Raw genomic sequence first — 11,676 nt, 5'->3', positions numbered from 1 at the left:
TGGCCATCATTTTCAGGTATCCTGACTTGTTATCCACTCAGGCAGACTGAATACCAGTGAGTCCGTCATAGTAAAAGTGGGGAATAACATAGTCTAGTGTTTTATGCTGTATGAAAAAGATATTCTTATTGTGCAAGTACCACCAAAAAGTAATTTAAGTCCATTTCCATCTCCTAGATAGCGAACTCGAAGACATACGCAGTGACTTCGTCCGTCTGATAAACAGGGAAGGTAACGGTATCTCCCGAATAGGCATGACCGTACCAGCCCAAATCAGTTGGCGCATCAACCTCTCCATAGTGCACATCAGATGCCACAGGGAATCCCCAGGTATGCACATTCAGCGTTCCACTTGTCGGCAATCCAAGAGAAGACAGCGAGTTCAATTCCAACTCCCAGGTACCAGTAGCAACTCTAACACCAACCAGGACACGAGCGTAGTCTGAGCCAACGGTCGCATAGGCCTCCAACTTCAGGTCCGAAGAAGGAAGGGTTCCAACTCGATAACCAGTCATGTTTTGATAGTAGTACTTGTACACTTGGTAGTCTCCGTTGGGATAGTAAGTAGATCCAGATTTACCCAGGAGAGAAGCCATGTAATCGTGGAGATTGGTTCCGCTGAGCCAGTTTCCGCGCAGGCCTCGTGCATTGATGCGTTCCAGCTGGCCGATCCACCAAGCAGAACCGGCAGGAACTTGTTCGTCGTATACGCCGTATTCATTGATGTTAATCAACTTTGATGGAAGGTTGTATGTCGAGCGCCAGTAATTGAGGCCTGCTTGAGCTGAGAGAAGGTCTCCACCTCCTCCCTCCATGTGCCAAGCATACTGGTCTGGAATGGACTGATTGCTGGCAACAAATGAAGCCCATGCCTGCCACCAGGTGTTGGAGGCAACGGGTTCACCAGCACTAGCCGGTCCAGAGAGCTCGACAGCAGTGCCGAACTCAGCTCTTAATAAAAGTTAGCTTGCTTGTCATGATCTTAGCCAAAACAGATTTTGAAAATCTCACCTGAACTTGTAGTACGTTCTGCCCCACATCTCTAGGTACTGGGATTGATCACGATTCCAGAAAGCCGTGAGGTCAGGTTCATTCCAAATATCAATGACAAGTCCAGTAGTCATGCTATTAGCCTTTATATCGGAGAATAGCTGGGTAAGATATTCATCCCAACTAGTCCAGTCTCCATTATCTCCGGGATAAGGAGCAGAGGAGTTCTGTGTTCCATCGGCGCCCCAAAGATCGTGAATAAGGAAAATGAATGTTGCATCATACTCGCGTGCAGTCTGGTAATTTGAAAGTGCTGATTTGAATCGGTTCTAAATAAACTATTAATATCGCTCTGGTGAAGGGCAACCTCTTTCTTACCTTGTACTCGGTCAAACCCCAGATCCAGCCTCGGCCGGGGGCTGCGACCTGTGCACCTCCGGCACGCTCATAGTTATATCCGATGTTCTGATAGAAGTGTGCCTGGAGAGAATGAGTTAGTCAATGATAAGTTGTTTTTTTGGTAATATCGTACCGGAATTTGGTTAAGAGTATCAGGAACACCATACAACAGTCCGGATGCCAGATGTTGCGGGGTGCCGGTGTTATTATTGAAGTTCACCTGAGCTGTGACAGTATCTCTCGTCTTAACAGGGCCTGCAGAAGCCAACTGTACGAGAGCAAGAGCTTGTACCAAGTCCCAGCGCATATTGATAGTTTTATTAGGTACTCTCGAAGTAGAATGATAAGGCTGGTGAGAATGTTATTTCTTTCAGACCCGAGTTCCAGAAATTCATCAGGCTTTTATATTGCGTCCACTTGCCCACATTGGTACCTGGGCTTCCATGCGGAGTAAAACACCTTAATTGAATTCTGCACGATTCTTCAGGAGTAAACGTGGGGCGGATAATCCGGGGAAAGCTTAACCGAGATAATCTCCGCGCGGGGTAGTAAAGTGCCCTATGTACCCCTCCTCCGCTACTTTTGTTCCCTCCTCCCGACACGCTCCGGTCGACAATTTGCGGGTGGTTCTCTCGGACCGGAGGGGTTTTCCTCCCCCGGAGTTTGCCCTTTCCCCCACAATTCGCTCCCGAAACTTCTACTTCAACTTGTGGGGTTCGGTTCGTGTGCCGGGATTCTACCCTTTTCGGGTAGCGTATAATTCCGAGACCATCGCTATAAGAGAAACAAAATCCAAACTCAAAGTTATTATCATATCTAGTCAAATTCTTGAGAAACCAGCTATTGGAACATCAAAATGTTAGCGAATATCAAACCTGTCCTACCACTCGCAGCCCTTTGGGTGATGATCTTCCCATTGGTATCGAATGCCGCTCCGTCAACGCCCGCGATCAATTTATTACAGAGAGATGTAACTGGCACTTGCTCAACAGACGCCGATTGCACTGATTCGAGCTTTGCACACTGTACATGCTGCGATATCTTGGCCGGTCCTGTGGGGACTGTTACGGTTCTCTACTGCTGCTCGCGAACTTCGGCAGGCTCATGCTAGGTTGTCTCCCGGGTATATAGTTTTAGCCTTCCCCACTAAACTTTTGTTAGCTAACTGTATCGTACTATTCCAGATAGTTCTATGTGTGGTATTTAAGCCCTGTGAGATTGTCTACAGTGCTTTCCTGAATGAGAGGCTGCTGAATTGTAGCTTGCTAGTGGGGGAGTAGTGATCCTACCAATGTTCCTCCTCTGGAAGATTATTCGGCATCTGCACGATCTCATTTGTCTCTGTATGGTGGATTGGGCCAAACTCGGAATTCGCATGCCCGCTCCACATAAATAGCCCTTGGGAAACTTTTCCATTGATCTTCAACTGGGACCCACTCAATAGCCCAATCCACCACAGTTCCATAGACACATCTTGCTTTCTCATCGATTACCATGTCGGCACAAGTTGATGAAATGTAGTATAGAGCAGTTAGTAAGAGGTGTGAAAGGAGGTATAATTTTATCCGCATTGTTTTATTCATCGGCAATACATTACGGGACATTGCTCCGTAGATAGATTTCGTCTTCATGACTTAGGAAATGATTGATCTCTTCCAGTTACGCATAGAGAAAAGTGATGAGATAGGTATCTTGGATCCGGCATGAACTCTCTCGTATTTCTTGATTATAGAACATTGGGATAAAATTTAAACCTATCACCTCCCTAGAAAGAACATATCCGTACTGCCTATAGATCCTCCACGTGGGTAGTAGACTGCACACCAGCCTCTGCCTCCTTGGGGACATAATTTTGCTGGGAGAATTCTATACGGTCATGTGTTAGGGCTCTATTTTATTACGATGTATGGGCTTATTGCGGAGGAAAAACTTACGTTCGACTCGGGTAGTCTTGAACTTGCGTGCGGGCACGTTGTTGGCGAAAAGCAGATCGATCTCGCCAAAGGTGCGGTCCTTGGTCTCTGGAAGCCGGAACCAGCACCAAATAGTGCAGAGCAGATTGGTGCCGGCGTAGAAGAGGCCAGTTTTGGCACCCCAGTTCCAAGCTGGAAGGAAGTTTCGGTTAGCGTGTGCTGTGATAGGCGCCACGATAAGAGCGGAAGAAAACTCAGAAACTTACAGCTTGCTTGAATCATATGAGGGGTAACCGAGTTCTGGAAGATACCAGTGAGGTTGTAGACGAATCTACCAATGGTAATAGTCTTGTAACGCAGGCGACCAGACGGAGTCTCAGCGACGATAGGATAGCAGACAGGTCCGATGGTAATCATGTTGATGAGGGTAGAAATGACGAGCAGAATGCCAACAGCGAGCTGAGATTTAGTGCCGCTCGCCCAACCAAGGCCGCCGATGGCAACAAGACAGAAGAACATCAAGGTAAGGCCCGTCATGTAGATGGTGGCACGGCCGTAGTGCGGGAAGAGGAACCAACAGATGATACCGCCAATGATATAGCACGATGAGAGTGCGATGTTCACGTCAAAGGCCTGGATTGAGCTGAAACCGGCGGCCTCGAGGAAGGTAACCGAGTAGCTCAGAATTGCGTTACCGCAGAGGATCTGCGCAGCCCAGACAACACAGTTCTGTAGGTTGGGGGAGTCAGTTTTGCACCAAATTGGAGTTCGTCATGAGATTATACGCGAAAAATAAAGAGAACCATGAACTCACAATTTCAGTTCGACGCAAGTTCGCCCCCTTGAAGCAATCCCAAATCGAAGCACCGTCAGTCTCTGCCATCTCCAGCTCGGTTGTGTACCGGATATACGCCAATGTAGCGGCTACGTCGCGCTCTTTGTTCGGGCTTTCCTGGCGCAGGCGCATCAGGGAATTCTTTGCCGTGTCCATTTTGCCTCGTCGGACTGCGTTCCAGGGAGATTCAGGAGCAAGATAAGCACCGATCAAAAGAGGAATGGGCCAGACCCATTGAATCGCAAAGGGGAGTCGCCAGCCAATATCTCCATTGAGATTGGCCACAGCACGGACCACACCAGAAGAAAGGAGAATACCAGCACCCCAACACATACAGACATAGGCTGTAACGTAAGGTCTGAGAACGGTAGGAACGACTTCAGAGGCGTAGCTAGTGGAGAGTGTCTAGAATAGAAATTAAAATTGTTAAATCAATTGACCAATCATCTAATGAACACGAACAGAAGAAACATGTACGAACCTGGAATACGCCCCAGGAGACACCACACATGGCTTCTCCAAATGCCAGGACCGGCAGGGAGGGCGCAAATACGGGGATGAAGATCATTACAGTCATCCACGCCATGAAAAACATCATAGTGGGACGACATCCAAAGCGGTCCTGCGCATACATGTTGATGATGAGACCGGCCAGCTGCCCGACGACGGAAGAGTTAGACAGGCCGGATTGCCAGGCAGCAGTGATAGAGTGTGTTTTGGTGACCGGGTCCAAGACTCCAAATCGTTCCTGGAATTGAGCTTGACCGTAGAAGGAGGTAATCTAGAGAATAGGAATTGGAGTTAGTGTGACGCTCCGGACAAGCTAAAGAGCTGGAGGTGGAATCTAGCACGAATATTCTTCCACTTACAATGACCAAATCGTAGCCCTCCATGATCAGACTAGTGGACAAGAACATGGCCCAGAAGACGGCTTTCTTGTACTTGGCCAAAGCAGCACGAATCGTCAAAAGCCGATCCGCAGCATCACTCTCCTGCGCTTGGTTGATCAGCTCGAGAGTCTCCGCACCACCAAGCTGCAAGCGCTCGACCTCCTTCTCGGTGAGGACGACAGTATCCGCGGCCATGATGTATGCGATCGGCAATACGATCCTTGGAAGAAGTCGAGGTGTGAAATCAGAAACACCCGATCAGCACTCGATCAGTGAGGGTCTCTTGATATGCGGGGAAGAATTTCTGGAGACAAATCTCCCAGATATATAGCCTTGTCAGGTGCGCTAGACCATCTTGCTCCGCCGGGGCTTGCAGGGAGTCGTGGCGTGACAAGGGCAGTCAAAGACCAATCTCTGAACGGCTAACACACCACTCCATTGGTCGAGGTTAACGAGATGAGCCAAAAGCTTCAATGTCAGCCAGTGGGGTTCTCCGAGCAAGTCGGCTAGGCGAGTCCGGGGACGCTCCACCCCCGCCGGGAGATTGCAATTGAGCAGCTCCACCTCCACTCCGCAGAAGTTCCGGCAGGCAACAAGTTGATCAGTTGATGTTGTTTATCTACCAAAATCGCTTTTCCTAGTAACTTATATAGTACACATTTACTAATTGAGTACCCCGTGGATCTCATGTCTGTTCAACCTGGGCTGTCAATTGCGCCAGCTAAGTCACCCGAAAAGGCAATTCACCAGTCCGCGGTTTTAAGGTTAATCCGGTTCACATAACTTAATGTACATAAGCATTCCCACGGAATAACTATATCTCCGTATCTCCATAGTCATGTGCTCAGTTTATAGTTCGTGGTTGCCTCAGGCCACACGTCGTCCGTGGGGGAGCAACCCACGTGGGCTTCGTGAACCTGGGAACCACAAGACGCTGAGTTGAAACCTCTAAAACATCTCTGAATGTACTTTCTTTCTTAAAAATTTCCGTCGTAATTCGCCAATTGCAGCAGAATACTCCAGCCATCATCCATTGACCATGCCCCGTAAGAAATCTCTCCTGATTGGAATCAACTACACCGGCTCCAACCATCAGCTGAATGGCTGCATCAATGACGCCATGAATGTTCGTGAATACCTAGTTCGTGATCGTGGATATTCCCCAGATCAGCGGGATATGGTGATCTTGACCGATTTACCGGAGAATCGAGGCACGCCTTTCTATCCTACTGGCGCTAATATGCTGGCTGCATTCAATTGGCTGGTTTCGGGGAACAATCCTGGTGATTCGCTGTGGTTGTCGTATTCAGGTCATGGAAGTGGGTTTTCCTCCTGGGCAGTACAGTATAATGGGGAGCTTTATCTAATAGGAGACGTTAAAAGGTCAAGTTCGAGATCCTGATGGAGATCGAGATTCTGGGTATGAATTTGATCCTGATCTTACTTGTCGTCTAAAAGGCGGCAACAGAAACGTCAAATCCAGTACTGACACTGCTTAGATTTGACGACACTATATGTCCTGTGGATTTCGAACAGAACGGACAGATTACAAGCGACACGGTACGTCGAATAATCAACAGCGGCATATTTCTAGAACGTCCACTTACTAACAACAATAAAGCTCCACAAAGTGATCGTTTCACCCATGAATCCTCGATGCAGATTAACCATCCTCTTTGACTGCTGCCACTCTGGCTCTGCCGTGGAACTACCTTATGTATTCCGGCCCGATGCCGACGGCAGGGTGAACATGGTCAACAACGTCAAAGAAGGTATTTCGCTAGCCAAGGAGGCATCGGCTTTGCTACACGGCGGATTCTCTATAGAGAAAATCCACGACGTGCAGTCATTAATTGGACGTGGAACGTCCTTGTTGCACAAATTCACACACCCAGAGGCACCCTCAGATGAAAATGGACTTGCGGATGAGAATTTCATGGAGGATTGGCGAAATGAGAGGAAGGATGTGTGGATGTTTAGTGGCTGTGCTGATGATCAGACTTCGGCTGATACGAGTATGCAAGGTCTTGCGACAGGTAAGTGCATATTGAATTACTCTTTTTGTTTCATTATCTACCTTTGGATGTCTGGAAATTAATGAAATCATAGGCGCTATGTCTTGGGCGTTCATCAACACCATGAGAAGCAATCCACGCCAGAGTTACATCGAGGTCTGAATACCCCGAAAGTCACTATACCACAATATACTGACCAATTATAATTATAGGTCTTGCAAACCACTAGGGGTATGCTGCAGGATAAGTACTCACAAATCCCTCAATTGTCTGTTGGTGGGAAATATGATCTGAACCAGCCTGTATATGTTTACAAGTCTATCCCTTGGTGCATCTATACTTCATACTTCGAGGGTAAAACCAAGAAATATATTGCCCTGTTACCACGCTTTGCGTGGGGTCGTCAGTGGCAGTCGATAGTCTTCCTGCAGTAGAGCTCCGCTATTTACAAGTCAAATATAATCCCTCAAAATTCTGAATCATGCTGGTCTTATTGGACCCATTTTTATTATATAGCGCGTCTACTTTCCCCTCGGGCGCTCCTTCATGATATCAAGGTGTTGATGCCTGAGGCATATTAATGCCTAGTTTATATGGCAACAGTCTATTTGCACTAAGACTCTTCAACAGCCTTGTCAACAACTTTTCACATCTTTACAAGTTCAAAGGATTCCAGCCCAAGACATGAATTCCGAGGATTTTCGAATTCGTTCGCCAGACTTATTTCTACTGGTGAGTGCACAGCATCAACTAAGGAGGATAAAGCTAATATTATCCCCCATAGGAGCGATGGGAAGAGAATTCAACACTTTCCCTCGACGCTCAACGCGAAAAGCTTTTCGCCGAGTATGTGAGCCTTGGAGTTAAGGGTCGTCAAGTATTGTTCTCCATTGGTGTTCTTTGTTCTCATTTTTCCTTTCATTATTCTAACCAATGACGTATAGCCATATGAAGACCAGAAGAAGCAGCGGCGCGTCTCAAAGGTCTCAGACCTGACTCCTCAGGAAAGAGAACTCCTGTCTAGAGTATGCCATGTTTCCGCTGAAAGGCAGCCCTTAGGACGGATCTGGTTACGCACATGCTACCAGCCATCCTCGGATGTCGCTTTCTCAGAAATTGAGGCTTGGTTAAAGGTGAAAGGAAATTACTCAATTTTCAACGACGCATCATTATACGACTTTGGGGCCAATTGGGAGAAAGTCTTCCTCCGTATTCCACAGCTCTTAGAAAGCTATCAATCTGCCGAGGAATACGAGGAGAGCGCGAAAGAGGCTCTTGAGGCCGGAATCGAGGCCGAGGCTGAAGATGCAGAGCAAGCCGAGGCGGATGGTTATGACCCGGAGGAGGATGGGCTACCGTGGCCCTGCTTCTTTGGTGATTACCATATGGCTCGGATCGTGGGCCGCATTTATATCGTTGATGCGAAGACGCTTGCTTCGGAGGGAAGGCATGCGGGCAAGGTTCTTGCGGTCTGGTATGATGAGTGTGGGCGGGTGATCCGCTCGTATCGTCATAATAATGTGGATGATGCGGCGTGTTATGTTTATCTGGACGATTGCTACTTGACCGAACACGGGTGTTGGGCGAATGCAAAGATAGGCAAGGAGTATGAATGGGGAGCTCCATTTGGTCCGCCTTATGGCGAGAGTGGCGAGAGTGAGGAGGAAGATGATGACTAGTCCTGTGGGAACCCGAAAAGAGGCCTGGCGCTGACTGCTTCTTGTTTCTTGTAGTAATCGAAACCCCGTTCGCTTCTACTGAGAGGGCAGCGTAGTACCCAATACTCGTTCTTCTTTACTATCGCTGTACTCGTAACGTGTTCTGTAAACTCAGCAGTCTTTGTTAATTCATAAACCAGGGGGATGTCGAGGATCAGAAATGGAATTGGATGAAAATGGTCAATAGACTCAACTGCTCTCCGTGGACCTATTCATTCTCCACCCCTCAACAGCCCTCCGTTCCCTATCTCTCGCCATTATAAGCTATTTAGTATACCTTCAATCCCACCAGCAGACAAAACAACGGCTGGGACTATGAAGCGCAGTAATTAGCACAGCGTTCCACGAGATTAAACCCGGCTTTTGTTCTGATATACCTCCTTCTCCGTCGGACGCCGCCAAAAATCTCTTCTTGAGTGCCTGTCCAGCCTCGCCCTTGGGGAGAGGAAGATCATCCCTGATCTCCCCTTTTTTATCCATGAGAACTGTAGAATCATCATCCTTCGCGTCAATCTGTGTTAATCGTTAGCTTATGATCAGCCCCATGGATTTTAGTGATGGGCATGCCAATAGGAAGCTCGTCCGCTCTACGACTGGGACTTTTACAGTGGCGCTTGTCGGGAATGCCCTTTGGTATGCCTTTCCACCGAAGAGAGGGATGCCTATAATGTTTATTTCCCAGCCATTTGTGTTTTCGATCCGAGTGCGAGTAGCCTCCCACCTTCTGCACGGGCAGCCATCTAGCATGACGTAGCCCCCCTTCTACAACGATGAAACAGCTACTTCGGAGGTCATCTTGTATATTATTAGCAGAGGACCGGTTTAGAATGGAGCGAAGTGACAAGGGCCAGATAAAGACATGATATGAATCTGGAAAGAGTAGACACTCACTTTGTCACAATTTGTTAAAGGAATGTGTTCAAGGCGGTCCTGAGTTAGGAAGATGAAGTAAAAACTCAACCCCGAAATCGATGCCTTCTTCAAAAAATAGACAGATCGAAGCTAAATAAATCACAAGTAGCAGTGAGCAAATCGCCCCACAGAATTAGCGTGATCAATCTCTCATGCAAGATTCAATATTCGAGAGAGGCATGGAGACGAGAGTTGGGCCACTTGGCGCCATTCGGAGTGGATTACTTCCGGATAGAGTACCGAGTACATTCGGATGGCTGGCTGAGGAGGTACAATTACTATTTTTGAGCATTCCCATGAACCAGAAATCTCTTTGTCTCGAAGAAGCAGACCTCTACGGAATTACTACATGTTATATTGAATTTTGGAGGTATAGATGAAAGCTACATATAGAGAAGACGAGGACGAGGGTAATGATGAGTATATTACCAAAAACTCGCCCTCGATCCCCCCTCTCACTAGTGTCACATTAGCTCAGTAAGTATACCCAATTATAAATATATGGAAATTTTACCCGAAACAAGAGGAAGGAAGAACAGAAGAGAGAGGAACATGCACTATGTATCGAGTGATCTGTTTAGTGCAAAGAGGAGAAATATTCTAGAAAAATTACTATGCCAGCAAGGCCTTCTATATCGACTTGTAGATTTAAACTAGTCACATTAACAACAGTGATAATGACCACAAACTCCCTACAGAACTAGTAGTCAATTATAGGTACCTATGACTCCCTTATCAAATATTCAACAAGCCCGATACAGTAGTAATATTCGCAAGATCTTGAAGTGGCCCGTGCTCAGCGTTCCCCATCCGATCGATCTATCAAACACCGTGCACGAACCCCGATCACGCTAAAAGCAGGGCGCACGTGATATATCAGAACAACCAGGGTATAATCATATCCAGCTTCCATATTATAGCTCTCACGTGCCTCCATAACTAGCATAGAGAACCTCTCCCGAAGCACATCATGCCATACGTCCACTGTCGGCGCGGACGTGTACGTAGCACGATCCGCAGCTCTGCTCATACCATGTGGCAGCCTCCCTTAGCGAGGAAGGATTACGCGAACCGACGTTTCATAGACGAGAGGCGGATGGTTACTTCTGCGAGTTGCGCAGCGCCTACGAAACTGTGAACGTTATGGTATACGCGCGGTTTGTCGCGGACCTCTATGAGCGTGTTGGTGAGCGAGACAGGCGTCCGCGGCTATGCTGGCGATTACGAAGCCTCGGCGTCAAATTTGTACCCACGTCCCTGGGGTATATATGAGGAGCTTACCTTACCTAATTCCCAGCTAACAAAGTCTAGAAATCTATATTTGAAAGCCTTAATACTACCTCGGCATCGATGAGTAGAGCAATACTATCTTCTCGTTACTGAAGGGCGCCTACGAAAAAGCAGATTCAAGTCATGTATATCCATTACCCGACTACCTAATCCTGCCATTAAGCATTCCCTCCCCATGAGTTAAAAGGCCCAAGCCTAGGCAGATCAACATAAATCTCTACTACATCCCAAGCTCCCACTAACATTTCCTCACACACACACACATATCCAACTACATATAGTACCCCAATCACTAATCACCCACGAGAGTACCAGAAAGCCTAGGACCAAACGCTACCAGAAAAGAACACTATAAAAGAGAAGCAGAAACTCAAAAAGAGCAGGGCCTCAAGTTACGTAATGAGACCACGATCACACATTCTGGCTAGCACGCAATAGAGACACATGATTATGATGCTATGAACCTAGAACCAGATCCAGATCCAGATCCGAATCCAATCCAGCCAGGAAAAAAGCCAGACCAGAGCAGGTCAGGCCAGACCCAAAACGACCTTACCAGGTTATTCCAGATCCAGTCAATTCAGTTCAGTCCAGTCCAGTCAAGTCCAGTTCAAGTCATAGACCCAAAATCCCCCGTAACCCACACCAGCCACAAAAAAGTGCGATCTAACCAAACTCGCCCAGAAAAAAAAGGTAAAGTAGAGTAGAGAAGTA

General features: G+C 47.4%; 4 protein-coding genes across 4 annotated transcripts; 2 read left to right on the top strand and 2 right to left on the bottom strand.

Moving 5' to 3' along the window:
• Nucleotides 1-173: 173 nt before the first annotated feature.
• On the bottom strand, nucleotides 174-1,696 carry N7496_000269 (glycoside hydrolase family 39 protein; the record flags this gene model as incomplete). The annotated part of the gene is made up of 4 exons (XM_056693200.1): nucleotides 174-951; nucleotides 1,012-1,319; nucleotides 1,369-1,470; nucleotides 1,523-1,696. The coding sequence occupies 4 exons, from the start codon at nucleotides 1,694-1,696 to the stop codon at nucleotides 174-176; spliced, it is 1,362 nt and encodes a 453-aa protein (XP_056559929.1).
• Nucleotides 1,697-3,178: 1,482 nt separating this feature from the next.
• On the bottom strand, nucleotides 3,179-5,222 carry N7496_000268 (uncharacterized protein; the record flags this gene model as incomplete). The annotated part of the gene is made up of 4 exons (XM_056693199.1): nucleotides 3,179-3,255; nucleotides 3,881-4,031; nucleotides 4,619-4,918; nucleotides 5,007-5,222. Coding segments are annotated over 4 exons (669 nt in total). The 3' UTR covers nucleotides 3,179-3,253.
• Nucleotides 5,223-6,066: 844 nt separating this feature from the next.
• N7496_000267 (caspase family protein) lies at nucleotides 6,067-7,204 on the top strand (the record flags this gene model as incomplete). Its single annotated transcript, XM_056693198.1, has 5 exons — nucleotides 6,067-6,346; nucleotides 6,411-6,447; nucleotides 6,527-6,587; nucleotides 6,649-7,063; nucleotides 7,137-7,204. 5 exons carry the CDS (start codon nucleotides 6,067-6,069, stop codon nucleotides 7,202-7,204), a joined length of 861 nt encoding a protein of 286 aa, XP_056559927.1.
• A 522-nt stretch (nucleotides 7,205-7,726) lies between these two features.
• Nucleotides 7,727-8,721, top strand: N7496_000266 (uncharacterized protein; the record flags this gene model as incomplete). The annotated part of the gene is made up of 2 exons (XM_056693197.1): nucleotides 7,727-7,774; nucleotides 7,987-8,721. 2 exons carry the CDS (start codon nucleotides 7,727-7,729, stop codon nucleotides 8,719-8,721), a joined length of 783 nt encoding a protein of 260 aa, XP_056559926.1.
• Nucleotides 8,722-11,676: the final 2,955 nt, after the last annotated feature.

This window comes from Penicillium cataractarum (genome assembly GCF_028827025.1).
Source record: "Penicillium cataractarum strain IBT 29864 chromosome Unknown utg000001l, whole genome shotgun sequence".
In the NCBI taxonomy this organism is placed as follows: domain Eukaryota; kingdom Fungi; phylum Ascomycota; class Eurotiomycetes; order Eurotiales; family Aspergillaceae; genus Penicillium; species Penicillium cataractarum.
Note: the sequence above shows the minus strand (reverse complement) of the source record. Positions and strands in the feature narration are given on the sequence as shown.